We start from the raw sequence: 17,075 nt of genomic DNA, 5'->3' as shown, positions 1-17,075 counted from the left end.
CAGGTTGCTATCACGCTAACTTGAAAGTACCCATTAATGATTGAAAAAGACCCATTTTGAAGAAAAGTGGCTTAACTCATTAAATGAGTAAATTTTTTACCCATTAATGAGTATCTGCTACCCATTAATGAGTAATTGTTAATCATTAATGGGTAACAGATACTCATTAATGGGTAAAATTGTTTAATCATTAATGAGTTAAGCCACTTTTCTTCAAAATGGGTCTTTTTTTACTCATTAATGAGTACTTTCAAGTTAGCGTGATGTGTATTCAATTTTTATTAACGCGAGTTACTCAGAGCGGCTCAGAGTTACTCAACATTAACTCCGATTTTACTCATGATCAAAAGCTGTCTTGCCCCTTGTAATCGAGCTGTCAATCCAGTCGCCGTTAAACTCAGCAATAAATATACCAAAAGTTCATCATGCATTCTAGCCTGCAATCTAGTTAAATTAGTTAAATCGGATAAGTTTTTATAGCGACCCTTGAGTGATCCAGCTATACTCAACACATATTGTCCTTAAACGAGCAATAAACGATATTTGTTACTCTCAAACCTCCAAAATTATTTCATGGTTAAATTCTTGATATTCGGGACAAACAGGGTCCATTGATATCCGGAGAACCTCACAAAAAGGTCAGGAAATGAGACATAATTGATCCGGTGATTACAAAGTAGAGTCAAATATGCCAGAACGTGTCTCAGAAGAATTTATTTAGACTAGATCCTAACCCTTTGTCTGTATCTAGGGGTCATTATGACCCCAGGCAATTTTCGCAATCTTGATTATTCATCAAAACGATTTTTTCTCTAACATATTTGCATGCTAAAATCTTTTTGATATGCCTGCCTCTTAGTTGAAACTCCCCCCTATTCTGTGAGTCACGTGACTCTCTCTCACCGGTGAGGTGACAATAGTCACCTCGTGTGAGGTGACTCTCCATTTGATTTACATGGAGAGTCACCTCACACGAGGTGACAATTGTCACCTCACCGGTGAGAGAGAGTCACGTGACTCGCAGAATAAGGGGGACTGAGTACTGCGAACTCAGCCGATTTTATTTTTCAAGTGAGAGAAAACATCTTGAAAATCTTCCGAAGTTTCAAATTGTTTTGCTGAAACAGCTCACGAAATTGTATATACATGCTGTCAAATCAACTCTTGGCTCCTCCTCCTCTGCTCCAGAAATAACGTATACATGGTGATGGGAGTGCACCTGCCCACAAAGCTCACATGACTTTTATAAAGTTTGATTACATTCTTGTTTCAGCAACACAGTTTTGGCTTTATTAATATCAAATAAAAACACTTTTTCGAGCATCACGCTCGATGATTTACATTATCCGCCTACTAAGGTTGATGTTTCGACAGTTTCATAATTATAATTCTTAATTTGTTTTCAGTAGGTGGCAACACCTTTACTTGTGGTTCAAACAGTAACTACCTACGTGACTTCTGAGCTCTTTTGAATGTTTGGCTCCCGTTTGATAGTTTGACAGTTTGACTTGGCTCCCAGATGACAAGCATTTTGAGTTAGTTCGTTTATTTAATACCCGTTTTGAAGGATTTTTGCAATGAACTCTGCTTTATTTTAGAGATACAGACAAAGGGTTTGTTTTGTGAAAGTTCGGAGTCTACAATTAATTTAATTATATATTTTTGTTTCAGTGTTTGGAATGTATGACAGCTGCGTTTCTTGTTTCTGAAAAATTAATGAATGCTAAGATTTCCGTGAATTCCAGTTGTCCCACAGCTGTCTAAAGCAGCAGTCAATTTTTTATTTCGGTGTGAACCACGCGATAGCCTGTTTTCGAGACTCGCTATTATATATAGTTGCTCTTTGTTCGTTGCAAGCAATTCGGTGCCTTTTGTTGCTACGGCGCAAGATGTGTGAAGTAAAAAACTCCATCAAGTTTAGCTTCAGCCATTGTGATGCCAAACCAAACATCGGAGAGATCAGGGGAAACATGTCAGAAGGCTCGAACTCAAAACGTAAACAATGACTTGGATCGTCGGTTTCTTACGAATCACACCACACCCACTCAAACTAACTAAATCATCTGACAGATAAATGTTTGTTCTACGAGCTGGTGTAGTCAGATTTCGTGGGTGTGTGGTCATTCAAGAGTAATCGACGATCAAAGTCATTGTTTACGTTTCGAGTTATACCCTCCTGACATGTTTCCCCTGATAGTAAATTTCAACAAAGCACTCGACACGGATCCGGCTGAAATGGAAGCTGTTTATCGCATTGGTGAGGAAAGGGGAGTCTTCATGAAGTTTAAATCAGAGGAAGCGATGCTCCATGCTCTGACATACAATTCGGAGGATTTAATCTTCCATTATGCGAATAGAACGACGGCAAAGGTACACATGTCGCATGCTGGTGAATTCATTCAATATGACTTGCCACCAGGGGTACCCGACAACGAGATGGACAAAGTGCTGGGGAAATATGGGAAAATTAAACGCATCATCCGGGAGAAATTTCCAACTGATCTGTGTTTTGAGGTATATACAGGAATACGCAGTATATATATGGATGTGAAAAAGGAAATCCCCACATCATTACATTTCTCGCGTCACTTTTCAAATAGACCAATGTAACATATCAACCATTTTGAGAAAATCGAAGTTGAAGTTCGACAGATTATTATTTTAACCCAGGGGACGACTCTATCTACGATGCAGAAAAGATTATGTTTTGCTGTGGCTAGCTGCACGCACGCTGAGTAGATAGAAGGAAGATTTATGTCGATTTTGAAGATTTCCTGCAAAAAGATGAAGCACGATGCAAGTAGATGTGAGAAATGAAAGATGATTTTTCGAAGATTGATTCGCTAGTGTGAGATTTTTTGAGCATCTAGAATTGAGATTTAGATGTGTCGCCCTCCTCGATTTTAACTGTTTAAAAACAATACATTTTGCAATACTATTTTTAATGTAGTCAGTGTATAAAAACGTTGAAAATTCAGAAGAAACATTTTACAATTTTACTTTGAATTTCATGCTACAACATAGAAAAAATCACATAGGACGTTTTGACAAGTCGAGTTGTACATTGGACATGTTACATTGGACGATTTTACTCAATGACATAATCAATGAGTGTTACATTGGACGTTTTGTCTACATGATACTAGATTCCCTTTCACAGATTTCAAAGTATAGTACCTAACTTTAGATTGGCCCCGCCTTTGGAAAATGAGCACCAATCATGTTAGGCATTCCGAAGTAACAATCATGTACCCATCATTTCAAACTGTACATTGGACAATTTTTGATGAATGATTATCTTAAACAAATGAAAATAAATTTGGATGGATGTTTTTGTATCACATACAATGACAGAAGAGCAATAGTTTGTATCGCTTAACTCGATTTGTTTACATTTGTTACATTGGTCTATTTGAAAAGTGACGCGAGATTTCTTCAATCGCAAAGGAAATATTTTTTATGATGGCAACAAAGATAAATGTTTTCTGTGCAAGGCGCAAGGCGGACGGACACCGGAAGCTTTCCTGCCCCAAGCGGAAGGCTCGGAAGGAACCGGAGAAGGAAAACAAAACAACAGCAGTACGTATGCTGGTGTAGTGGTGGAAGGTGGGTCGTTCCCCCTTATTCTGCGAGTCACGTGACTCTCTGTCACCGGTGAGGTGACAATTGTCACCTCACCGGTGAGAGAGAGTCACGTGACTCGCAGAATAGGGGGGGTTAGTCATTAGCGACCAGGAAACGGACACGGGGTTGGAGATGTTGATTGAAAATAACGAAATGGACGTGACGACCCCGACGACCGACGAGAGTAGCGGAGAGCATGCAACGGGAAACGACGTTCAGAAGCAGCAGCAGCGATCACGATTCGGGTTCAATGAAAATGAGGAACAAATTCGGGAAAGAAAGAAGTTGCGTGCACGGGAAAAGATCGCTTTGTCGCCGCTTCGATCGACACCCTAAAAAATCATATGATAAATACATTTTTATATATTTTTTTTTTTTGTATTCGGAGTACCAAAATTGGTATTCCATGTTACTCGGCTCCGCTAAGTTATTTTTATAACATTTGCCTGCCAAATAAACGAAATGAAAAAAAAAATCCGTGAGCTGATAATACTAGATCCTCTCTTTTTCTTCTTTCCTTTATTTAACGCCAGTCTCTATTCCGCAATCTTGTGCCAATCACCGACGGACATCGATTGCCATCCATTGACGGCAATCGAATGTGCAGGAAGGCAGCTTCCACATCTGCGTAGGATATCGCACCAATTCAACACACATGGGCCGGGACCAACGGCTTTACTTCCCTTCCGAAGAAAAACGTGACCAGAGATTTATATGCCTCAGAAAAATCCCACCGACCTCGGCTGGGATTGACCCTCGCCTAGACCCTCTCTAAAATAAATCCGCCCAAATACTCCTAATAGACGACTGGAGCAGTAAGCGATGGATTTTCGTTCATGTACTGATGGAAATTTAACAGGAGAGCGGGGAATTATTCATTAATGATGAACATTTAGTGTTCATTTTTAGTAACAAATACCCCGCTCTCCTGTCAAATTTTCGTCAGTGCAAGAACTCAGATTCATCGGTGCACTCGTCCATAGCAGAGTTGATAATAGAAGAGTTACGCAGACTGAAATCAAAATCTACCTATCGAACTGGCAAATCGTCTACCTATCGAGCATATAGTCGCTATATTTATAGTCTGGCGGATAGAATTTGGATCCACCAAAGAGCGGAACCAATTAAATATATTGTAGACTAACAATTGAAAAGGTACGTTCAACTTTTATAAACTTTAATAGTTCTTAATTCGCCAACCGAACGCAAATTAATGGTATTGGATAGGGGACCGATAGTGGTGTTGGTTTGCATAGGTAACCCTTGAATTACTTGATAAGGGATTCCGAAGTTTTGTTCACAAAAGCTTATATGCTCTTTTCTGATGTTGGTCGTGATATGCTCGATTGGTTCCCGAGATTCTAGCCGCCAGACTATAAATATAGCGACTATAATCGAGCATAGTAGGCAGACTCTGTGGCGGGTGAAGTATTGATATCGAAACTAGATAAAACTTTCACAACCCAGGTGAAGTCATCCGAGATGTAAACAAAAACAAAGGTTGCCAAAATAAAATAAAAATGCCAATTGATCGACATCAGTGTTGCAAGCTTCACTTTGAGTAAGTTTTCTACTCTTCAACTCTGGTCCATAGCAGTTAATGTTTAAAATGGACCAATCAATCATCGTCACTTGGTTCTTGCTCAGTCAGAAAGCTTACTAATACACTTACTTTTTCGATGGCACCAATATTAGGAATTCGTTTAGGGAAAAGTATTCATCTGACCTCGAGTAATTTTGTAAATTTCACACATTTCACCTAGACATACTTTTACAAAACTTCTTGAGGAAACACAAAACATACAGCTGCTGCTAACTCTTTTTTTGTTGTAAATAAAAATAAAGTATAAACTAAACCTAGTGAAATCGTCGATAGGTTCCTTGTACACAAGTTAGTCCTAGCTCCCTATCACTTAAATCATATTTACAAAAACAAAACAAAAACAGAACTAACCTGGATACTCAAAAGGAAAACAATATCAACTCAAATATTGCGAAATTTCACCAGCTCATAAACGAAACCACAGTGATGATACATTTCCCGGACCCTCCGGAAAGCGCTTTTTTTTGTGTAATCTATATCTTGTAACATATGCCTCGTACTATTGTTCTCTCCTCAGAAGAGAAACCGTAGTTATTTACACCAGTCTAGGAGATAGACAGCGTTAGCGCCTTGAACTGTCCTAATTGTATGTAATTATATAACTGCTGCCACACAAGAACTGAATTCAAAGTTCCAAAGTATCCAAGCGTCATTCACGAGACGCCTAAATTGTGATGACCACGGGCGCCAGTACCGAGCGAATGCGCTAGATGTTACCGGTGCCGTTGTAGAATTGAAAGTTGTGGAAATTAACTGGCGTTTTCGGACTCGAGCAAAGATAGAGAATGTCCTCGTTCTGAAGCTGCGTCTGGGTAAAGTTGGGTTCACTCGCGCTGCGATGGAACTTCGGCAACGTTCGGAGCATGTTTTCGAGCATGTTCAAAAGTAACCTGAAGAGGGGACGTTCCTCCCGGTTGTATTTAATGCAATCGTCCACGCAGCGTTTTAGTGCCTGCGGACAGTCGGTGCGAACTTTGGTCGGATCCGGGCGCAACTTACCACAACCAACCATGAACAGGATTTGATCCTTGTTGTTGATGTGGCTGTAGGGTAGCTGTTCGGTCAGCATTTCATACAGGACGATTCCGAACGCGTATACATCGCTCTGGAAGGAGTATGGATTTTGATCCTTCATTCGGATAACTTCCGGAGCCATCCAGAGGATACTGCCGGTCGGTTGATTGGATTGCTGCGAACCGGACCACCGGACCTTCGCCGTGGCCAGACCGAAATCGCCAATCTTGACCGAAAAGTCATCATGCAAGAAGATATTGTTCGATTTGAGATCCCGATGAATGATATTCTTCGCATGCAAATAGTCCATGCCTTGGGCCGCCTGTCGAGCGATGTCGATTAGCGTGTTCAATTTGAACTTTGTCTCATTGACGTGAATGTGCTTGTACAGACTGCTGCCCTCGCACCACTGAGTAACGATCGCTAGCGATGGTTTACTTACACAACCCATGAATAACAGTATATTACAGTGACGAGTTTTCTTCAGCATGGCGACCTCGTTCTTGAACGCCTGCAGTTGCGCCGAGCTGGGCGTCTTCACGTTCAACGTCTTGACGGCAACCGGCCCGTGCCAGTGCGCCTTGTAGACCGTCCCGAACGATCCGGATCCGATACGCTGGCCGATAAGGATCTCCTCCGCTTGGATGTTCTGGTTCGAAAGAAGAAGGGAAAATGCTGAACATCGTCGCTTTTGAACGTAAAACCCACCAGAAAACTTACCCAATTCTCCTCCGACTGCTTGGAGTCCCGCGGCGAGAGCAGATTCTTATTGCTTTCATCGGCCGATTTTGCCCTCGGTCGTTTGCTATGCTTCAACGTGTTCGTTGGTGATGCTTGAGTGGAATGTGAGTGTTCCTGGTTGGATTGGATCTACGGATGGAGAAGAAAATCCCAGTATTAGAACTTTGAACGCTTGGGGGGGAAACAGCACAGTTCCACAAAAGGAGTTATCTACAACTACCTGGAGCGGCCTACAGTTGATCAACGTCCGGTTGTCTGCGCCGCCGAACAGGGGCTTCATCACGCTGTTGATGCACACATTCGGCGCCGAGTTGGACCGGTCCTGTTGATTGAGTGAGCGGGGATGTCGCAGACTAGTGTTGTAGCCGCCCGTGCCCGGATTGATGATTCCGACCGTGCTCTCCGGATTGGCCAGCAGATGGTGGTAGAAGGTGTTATCCATATGTCGCTTGCTGCACACCAGTGGCACCTTATCCACGCACCTCTGATGGAACCGGTAGTTGCACTGATTGCAGTAGAATCCAGTGAACAGCAACCGCCGACAGCATTCGCAGAAAGCCAGCGAGAAGAACGTCTTCCGGATGAACTGATGCGAAATGTACGTGGGAAAGCCGATGTCCAGGATGCGAACAAACACCTCCTCACAGTGCAACGAGCACACGTCGGTATCCCACGGAATCGGGTAGTCGCTGTTGGCCGATGTCACTTCGCAGATGTCACAGGTGAGATTACGACGCTTGAGAGCCTTGGCGAGCGCATCCTTCAACCGCATACCGGGAATAACCTGAACCGAGGTTCGCTGCTGATTAGGCAGATGAGCCCGCAGCAACATCTTTGACTGACGGCTCAACGTGCCGCACATGCTGTCGACCTGTAAGATGGAGAAGGTTGATAGTTACATTTTAGAAGGCTGGTGAAAATATTCTCGGTCTCGTGTTTGAATATACCTTTGAGATGCAATACCAGATCTTGAAGAAATCATTCATGGACGTTGTTATTCAGTTCCCATACATTTTTACCCGCGTTCCTACCAGTCACCAGAGAGCCAAAAAACCAAATTTGTGCACGGAATGAAAAACATCTCAAAATTACAAAATGATAAGCGATCAACAAACCGAACGATAACGCTATGTTAATAGAAAGCAATAAGGATATAAACCTCTTCCGGTCTCGCTACATGTTTTGTCATGAAAACAGCCTTTGCAATATAGCTCACTCGGGCTGGTAGAAGGAAACGATCAAATTTTTGGAAAGCTGCTTTACGAAGTAGCGCCGAAGATGATAAACGTGTGTTAATGGGAATTTTGTTGTTATGTCTTTTCTCGATTCCGATCAAGCTTTGTCCTCAACCATGTATATTGCAACAAAGCTGGCAAGACAATATTCAGGCATAACATTTGATAACGGCACAAAAGCATTTGTAAACAAACTTTCTAAGGCCCTTTACACGCCACGCCACGCCAGTCAAACCCAGAAACCCCAATAATTCGGGTGAAGTAGTGACAGCAGCAGCGATGTCTCCATCTCACCGGAGAACGCCAGCGACGCAACTATGTCTCCAGACCTTAGCCCGAACCCAAACACCAGAGTCGATACGCCGCTACCGGACATCAACACACCGAAGTCCTCCAAGCAGCCGAACTATGTCCTCAGTCCCCCGAAACGGCCACCCCGCATAACCCAGCCTCTCAAGATACCGAAGTCCCTTCGGTTATCCCCGGAGCCACTTGTTACCGTCTGAACGGAAGTTGCTGCTTTCGTTCAACGGCCATCGACCACCGCCTGACACTGGACACTTCTAATGGCCACTCCAACACCAGAATCACCGCAATCTACCAAACAGGTTTGACTTCTGTCCCGGGCAGCCGAGGCACTGTCGAACTGGAAGCCAAAACTCCACCAGAAGCTTCGAACACCCCTCCGCACCCGAAGAGATCGAACGAAGACCACTGTGCATCGAGTTCACGGGGCACCTGCAGTGCGGACGTTATTCCCACACCGGAACTGCTGGACCACCCCGTGGCTCGTTGACGAAAAACCACAAGAAGAACCCAGTGACGCCTTTCCCACACCGGAACTGACGGTAACCCCCCGGCACCGGGGTGAAACTGGAAGAGGGACGGACAAAGGCGGCAACACCTATTCCCCTGAGGAAAAGGGATGTTACGCCCATTCCCCGAAGGACTTCGAGGGATGCAAGCCGCCGAGCAACGCGTCGGAACTAAATAGCATTGCCTATGGGTGTAACGCCTCCACCTGTCCCGGGTGGGGCCCTGTCCCATGCAACACCGATCTCGAACGCTGTATTGGAGCCGATCTATACCACCTGCACGCAAAAAGCACACACCGATTCTTCCGCCGTTGGGACATCCCTGCCCTGGGTGGGCGGAGCGACTCCGCCTGCCCTTGGTGGAGCTCTGTCTTATTCTGCACGCAACGAGCCGTCAACTACGGATCCCACGGTCTACGAAAGCAACGACACCAGTCGTTTGAACGTATCTAGCGTATACGACACCGAAGATGAAAAACCTCCACCTCTTCTTGGTGGGGCTTGGTCCCAATCGACACATACCTTAGCCATCGAACCGGAGCCAGACAGGGTCACCTGCTCACAACCAGCCAATATTTCCGCCAACGAGATCGCCTATCCGCAAACCTGCCAAAACATCCATTCTCCCACTGGATTACCCCTGCCTTGGATGGGTGGAATTTTTCCGCCTGCCTGCGGGTGGGACAATTTTTCATTCGGTCTGCTGCTCGAGCCTACCGGTGGTTCTTCCCGATGTGCCATCTTCGCATTTGTTGGATGGAACGCCTCCACTTATCCTTGGCGAAGCCCTGACGGACACGGTCTCGGCCGACGAAATCAACGCCACCAGTCGCACGAACGTACCTAGCATCTACGACACCGTGGATGGAATGCCTACACCTCTCCTCAGCGGGGCTAGGCCCTACTCGACATGCAGTGAGTCTACCATCTCGTACTCCATGCCTGCACTGCCCAAGCCGGTGAACGTTGTTCTCCAGTGGAATATAAACGGATTCCTTGGCCGCCTAGGGGAATTGGAGCTCCTTTCCCAAAGCGAAGCCCCCTGGATAATCGCTCTACAAGAGGTCAATAAAGTTACAACCGACCAACTCAATCGTTCGCTGGGAGGGAGATACGATTGGTGCTACAAGCGTTGCGGTAACTTCAGGCACTCCGTAGCCATCGGGGTGCTTATGAGCATTCCACACCAAGTTCTTGACCTCTAAATCGACCTACAAATCGTTGGCGTTCGCCTCAAGAACGCCGCTAACTTAGCTATCGGCTGTGCGTACCTGCCCTGCGGACGGATAGCCAGCTTAGATGGAGACTTAAATGCGCTATTTCCAAGCTTCCGGAACCGCGGCTCATCGTCAGCGACTTCAATGCGCACCATCCGGACTGGGGCAGCAGAGGTTCTACTCTGGCGAACATCTTCGAGAGTGAGGACCTGGTGGTGCTGAACGACGACGCTCCCACCTTTTTTAATGGACGGCACACCACCACGATCGACATTGCCACTGCCAGTCGATCTATCGCGAACAGGACACAGTGGATCAGTAACGACCTGCATGGTAGTGACCATTACCCGATCCGTATACAGCTTTCCGTAGGCGCGGCCCCTCCAACGACGAGGAAGCCAACTGGGACGCCTTCGGGGAGAAATCTGACGCTCTCCTTCAGCAACGCGATCCGAACGACATCTCGAGTTTCACGGAAGTACTCTACGAAGCTGCAACAGTATCTATCCCAAGGACGGGTAGCGTACCCGGGCGAAAAACCCTACGTTGGTAGAACGAGAATACCAAATGTGCGGTGAAAGCGCGACGCAAAGCTTTACGCCGGCTTAAGCGTCTCGCCTTAGACGACCCTGGGAGGGAGGAAGCGCTGAAGTTTTACCGAGAACGCCATCTCTCGTGCAGACAGGTGATCCTTGACGCAAAGCGATCTAGCTGGATGGATTTCTTGGATTCAATCGACGAATCCCAATCGACGAGTGAATTGTGGAATCGCGTCAACGCTCTGAGTGGCAAGCGGCGGTCTACTCCACCTACTATTCAAGCTAATGGCACCTCGATCTCAGAACCGAAGGACATCGCCGACGAATTAGAAAAATATTTTGCCGGCCTGTCTGCTGTCAGTGGCTACGACAGCGACTTGCGAATTCCACCCGATGTTCCTGCTCTCCAGATCAACGAAGCTCTTACATTCCGGGAGCTCCAATTTGCCCTCGGCAGCAGTAGTGGTAAATCTGCCGGGCCGGACGAGATTGGATACCCGGTATTAAAAAACCTCTCCCTCGACGGAAAAACGAGGCTACTCGCCCTCTTCAACGATCTATGACTCACTGACTCGTATCCGGACCTCTGGAAACAAAGCTTGGTTGTGCCCATTCCGAAGAACAACACGGCGAGTGAAGAAGCCGATTGCGCTTACTTGTTGCGCGGCAAAAGTGATGGAGAGAATGGTAAATCGTCGTCTTAAGCAGTTCCTGGAGTCAAAAGGCCTCCTTGACGAACAGCAGCATGCGTTCCGGCAAGAACACGGCTCCTCCCCTTACTTTGCAGCCCTCGGGAATGTACTTAAGGAAGCCCAGGACAACGGTCACCATGCGGAGTTAGTCTCCCTTGATATTTGAAAGGCGTTCAACAGGACATGGACACCTGGTGTCATCAGGCAGCTCATCGGCTGTGGCCTGGAAGGTCACATCACACATTTTGTACGGAATTTCCTCCTTGATCATACCTTCCAGGTGACCGTCGGGAACACTCGCTCGTATCTGTTCCCCAAAGAAACTGGAGTGCCCCATGGGTCCATCATAGCGGTAACGCTATTCCTGGTGGCAATGAACGGGGTATTCAGCCGATTGCCCAAGAACGTACACGTAATCGTTTATGCCGACGACATACTCATCGCACTGGATCGCACCCTAAGCTTCAACCAGCACTTCAGGATGATGAAAGAAAACTGTCGTAGCCGCATCAACATAGTCAGGACAATCTCCCGCCCGCATCGCTCCAGCAACCGTGAGATCCGCCTTCGTGTCGCTCGGGCTGTTATCGACAGTCGACTTTTCTATGGCCTCGAAATAACCTGCTTAGCCACCGAGAAGCTCAACCACACCCTCGCTCCGGTATACAATACCTACGTACGCATCGTATCCGACCTTCTCCCTTCCACGCCTGCAGACGCCGCTGCAGCCATTGCAACGGAAGCCGCTGCCCTCGCTGCTAAGACATCCGGGAATGAAAGGGTCTTTCTTTTCAACGAGGGGAACAGAGCCCTCCGCACTGCAGCTAACCGTGACCTCCCCCTGGTGGCCAGAGTCCAGTGGCATAGATAGAAGAGTTGGCGATCAAACGTCGTCGAAATAGATAAGCGGATTAAGAGTGGATTGCAAGCCGGAGATAACTCTGTAGCTTTGAGACGTTCTGTTGCAAAGCTTCTCGGGTCGGTTTATCCGGGGCACGTTCATCGTTTTACGGACGGATCGCGGTCGCGGACTGGAGTTGGACTCGGAGTGGCAGGACCGAACATTGCAACGAGTCAAAGTCTGCCAGAGGAGTGTTCCGTCTTTTCCGCTGAAGCCGCAGCTATTCTAGACGCAGCCATCACTCCGGCAGATCAACCGATCCTCGTATTAACTGACTCACATAGCGTCATCCAAGCGCTGGAACCCGAAGCCCCGAGCCACCCCTGGATACAAGCCATTACACGGTACGCCCCACCTTCAACCGTCTTTACGTGGATCCCCGGACAATGCGGTGTTCCCGGAAACGAGGCTGCGGACAGACTGGCAGGATCTGGCGCATCCCGTCCCCGCTACACCAGGAACGTACTCCTCCTAGACGTCAGGCGTTGGATTGTGAATACCATTATGGAAGCCTGGCAGTAGGAATGGTTCCAGTCGCGGACCACTTTCCTGAGGAAGATCAAGGGAACCGTACGCTCCTGGCCGGACAGCCAAAAGTACAAGGACAAGCGGATCATCTCAAGACTCCGGACTGGCCATGCGAGGATTTCCTGTAATTTCGGTGGGACACCTTTCCTCAAGGTCTGTTCAATCTGCAGCATCCCCGCCTCGGTGGAACGGAGTCCCAGAAGCTACGCGAACAACATGGACCCCCCAATTGTTGACCGTACCCTCGCACCTTACGCTTAAATCCATTAGGTTCCATACAACCTCTGGCTGCAGCTTCTTCTGTACGGAAACCCACTTTTTCTTCATGTCTTCCTCAGATTAGAGCTCCTTGGGATGCTTCCGTAGTACCTGCTTCATAATAGCCCAGTATTTTTCGATGGGCCTTAGTTCCGGTGCGTTGGAGAGGTTCATGTCCTTAGGTACGAAAGTGACCCCGTTGGCTTTGTACCACTCCAGGACAACATTTGAATAGTGGCACGAAGCTAGATCCGACCAGAAGATCGTAGGGCCCTCGTGTTGCTTCAACAGAGGGAGCAGACGAATATGTAGACACTTCTAGAGGTGTTTACAGTCACGAACGGCGCACTCCGTTTGTCACATGAGCAGATCGCTTGTCAAATCATGTATTTCTTGGCAAACTTTGAAAGTTTCTGCTTCTGCTGGGCGGTGAAGAACAGTAGCCCCGGAAGCTGCCGAAAGTCCGCCTTGACGTAAGTCTCATCATCCATGATGAGACAATGAGGCTTCGTCAGCATCTTGATGTACAGTTTCCGGGGCCGTGACTTTCCCACCATATTTTGCCCACGATTTGGAGCCTTCTGCACTTTTTACCTAGGCAGTCCCTCCCGGTCGTTGGCTCTCTGTACGAAAAACTTGGAAAGATTCGAGTTTTTGGCCACATCCCTGACCAAAGCATTGGGATTCCGCTTAAACGCTTTCACGACACGCTTGTGATCCTGATCACTAATAGAGCATCCATTATGACCGCATGTCTCCTTCCGTTCGATGCTCAGAGTTTCGTAGTAACGTTTAATCACACGACTGCACGATTCCGAGTTGTTTTCCGATGTCCCGATGAGAGAGTTGAGGATTTTCCAGGTGCTTGTGCAAAATCAATTCGTGACGTTGCTTTTCGGGTGACGCCACTTTTTACAACTTTCGAAAAACTGACAGCGATAAAAATCTACCGTGGATCTCCGCTAACTTTTAGGAACCCTACGACCACCCCAAGCTCCTACACACCAAATTTGAGATTTAGATTTCAGTAAAACGGATTGCTGTATCATGATCAGCAGAGCAATGCTTTACTGAAAGACAGCAAACAATATTTTTTACCGAAAAATACAGCTAACATAAACGGTTTGCTGGACACCCAGTAATGAACTGTCAAACTGTTAGCGTCACAGTCGCAAGTTCGTACGTACCACCGTCTACATCGGAGGAGGAGGGGAGGAAATAATTAAAATTATGTTGGTAAATACACTGGTTATATATAATAATATATATGGCAAATAGCCTGGTGATCTTGTTGGTGATTCTATATTATCATGAATAATCATGAATAATCAATATTAATACTATTTGTGAGACCGAGACCCATAACATTAATATTCTTTATAATATAATATTAATGAACCGATTCAATGAGAAATATTTGACGTCTAATAAAGAGTATGCTTGATTGTACATGAATTGTATAAGTCTATGTTATGAAATTATTTTGACATGACTTATTCACTTCATATGTATTACTTTTAAGCTTTATGGGAATATAACCATTGCGAAAATCTATGTTGTTTGCTTAATACATTCAATATGAATTTTTCTTTTCGTGTAGGGGTACCAGGTTAACACATTCCAAATGAGCACCATTTAATTGCGATTATATTTTATTGAGTATTATGCGGTTACCGTGTACACACTTATACACTAAAAAATATTTCACACATCATCATCATGTGTCTCACACTTAATTTTGCGCCTATTGTGAAACACATCCATTTCAGTTGTGAATCTTATGCTATGAACCATCCCTAATAAAATTGATATGGTTATTTTGCTTAACGACGTGTTCCGGGTATCATCCAAACCATTTGTGGAATAGTTCTATTATTTGGGTTGTCGTTCGTTTATGGTTATTTTTTATTAGGGATGCCAGAACACTATGGATTTGAATTGTGACACACTTGGATTCTATGTGCCTCATATGGTGATATTCTACAATATTCTACTTTATCGACTTCTACTTTACCGACTTTAAAAATGAATCGACAAATATATAAACAAAACTTCCAGAGGCCAGAGCTTTCACATATCTTTTTAATGGGTCTGATTTGGGATTCGTTTATGGACTGTTGGGGTGTACCTTTCGGAGCAAGCAATTCACATCGCATTGAAATGCAAAACACTTTAAATCCATCTGTTCATCCATCATCCAACAGTAGTGTGATTCAATGTGCAATACACTTGAATAGATAGTGAAAGATTTTCAACATTTCAAAGTTTGAAACACTATAAATTAACGTGTTTGTAACATTGAACCATCGAACTAAAAGTAAATGTGATTGTGCATTTAAAAAATCAAGTGTTTAAACACTTCAATCAAACGTGTGGAATTTTTTGAGTGTATAAATTAAAAAAAACATCATCCATCACCACACCACCCACAATACTGGCAACCCTGGTGCGACCGAAAAGCGAAAGAACAAAAAATCAATCACCAACCTCCGACGGCACGGGGGAAAAATGAAGGGGCAAAAATAGAGAAACATTCTGCCGCACTTTCATCCGACCCAACAACCTCCCATGACATGTAGGTACTGACCTCCACGCGTTCCTCCGGGTCGGGTGGTTCGCTCGGTTCACTCGTCGATTCCCGTTCGCTTTGGGCCTGTGCCAGTGCCTGCGCCTGCATTTGACTTTTCCGCTCCATTAGCTCCTGCTCCTTGGTTTCGAGGTCGTGCAGCTTCGAGGTCAGCTCCTGGTACTCCTCCAGATATAGGGTCGGCGGTTGCTGGAAGTCGGCAAACTTGGCATTGAGCGCATCGATGTTTTCCCGGGTAACGTGAATCACGGACTTGATGTTCCGCAGGTCCTCCTCGAGTTGCGAGTACGGATCGAGGACCAGCTGCTGCTCGTCATCCGTATCGTCCGTGTCGGCCGACATTTGTGTCGGTAGATTGGCGGCCCCGTCGTACAGAGACAGGCTGGGAATTTTCGCCTCTTTGGCTGTTGCTCCTGTGTTAATTGTGGTGGTGCTGTTACTGCTGGTGCTGCCGACAACGCTGTTACCATTGCTGCTTTTCACCTTGCTAATAATATTGTTGCTGCTGCTGGTGCTACTGCTATCATCGAACACGGCCATTAAATCACCACCATGAAACGAAAATTTTCCAATCGAACCAGATTACACTTCCACCCGCGAAACCGCACGCACGGCACACTTCACAACGAAGCAGCCAGCCAGGGAGGGCATTCTGCCGTCGTAATCACTTGCTGCTCCCTGTAAATCGCGGAAAAACTACCACTTTTCTTCACTTTGCGGACACAACTTTACTTCTTCAGGTTACTTTTTCACCTTTTGATGAATCCGTCGCGTTCCGTCCTCTTCCAGCTGCGGTTGTGCACTTCTCTTCTTCCTTTTTGCAGCGACGGAGACGACGGTGACGGGAGGAGGTTGACAGATGTCCATGTGGTGGAATTTTCATTACTACTGAAGTACTAGATTTCGACTGATTAAAAGACCGACAGTGTTGAACCCGGGATGGGACTTGACAATCGAGCTTCTCACTCTTTGAAAGCCCTTCGAATATTTGTGCCTAGTGATTGACGGAGTTGAGTAATGATGCCAGTATATTGTAGAACGTTTTTTGACGTAGGACTACGTTTGTGATTTCTATATGGGGGTACACTTTGTGAAAACCGAAAATGGAACATCAAAATTATGAAAGATTTTGAACGTTAATAACTCAGCTGCCCCCTCGGCTGCCCCTCTGGACCAATTTCGAAAATTTTATCACCAATAGATCAGATATATTTCTACGCATCTGTTAAATTTAAAAATTAATCATTTTTCAAGATTTCTTGAAAATTGCATGAATGTACAACCATAGAGGTAACTCTACACAGCAAAAAAAGTTGTTGAA

General features: G+C 45.7%; 1 protein-coding gene across 2 annotated transcripts; it reads right to left on the bottom strand.

Annotated features, from left to right (window-relative positions):
* Positions 1-4,864: 4,864 nt before the first annotated feature.
* Raf (Raf oncogene) lies at positions 4,865-16,523 on the bottom strand. Of its 2 annotated transcripts, none has more exons than XM_065236861.1 (4): positions 15,755-16,523; positions 7,203-7,853; positions 6,962-7,111; positions 4,865-6,890 (listed from the first exon to the last, which is right to left on the bottom strand). In XM_065236861.1, exons 1-4 carry the CDS (start codon positions 16,292-16,294, stop codon positions 5,934-5,936), a joined length of 2,298 nt encoding a protein of 765 aa, XP_065092933.1. In that variant the 5' UTR covers positions 16,295-16,523; the 3' UTR covers positions 4,865-5,933. The 2 variants fall into 2 exon arrangements, with proteins under 2 accessions (XP_065092933.1, XP_065092923.1); XM_065236851.1 differs by having other exon boundaries at positions 4,866-6,890; positions 7,200-7,853; positions 15,755-16,522.
* Between the last annotated feature and the right edge of the window lie 552 nt (positions 16,524-17,075).

This window comes from Ochlerotatus camptorhynchus, unplaced genomic scaffold, assembly GCF_037179485.1.
Source record: "Ochlerotatus camptorhynchus isolate MF236.1 unplaced genomic scaffold, CSIRO-AGI_Acam_v1.1 ptg000041l, whole genome shotgun sequence".
NCBI classification, from domain to species: Eukaryota; Metazoa; Arthropoda; class Insecta; order Diptera; family Culicidae; genus Ochlerotatus; species Ochlerotatus camptorhynchus.
Note: the sequence above shows the minus strand (reverse complement) of the source record. Positions and strands in the feature narration are given on the sequence as shown.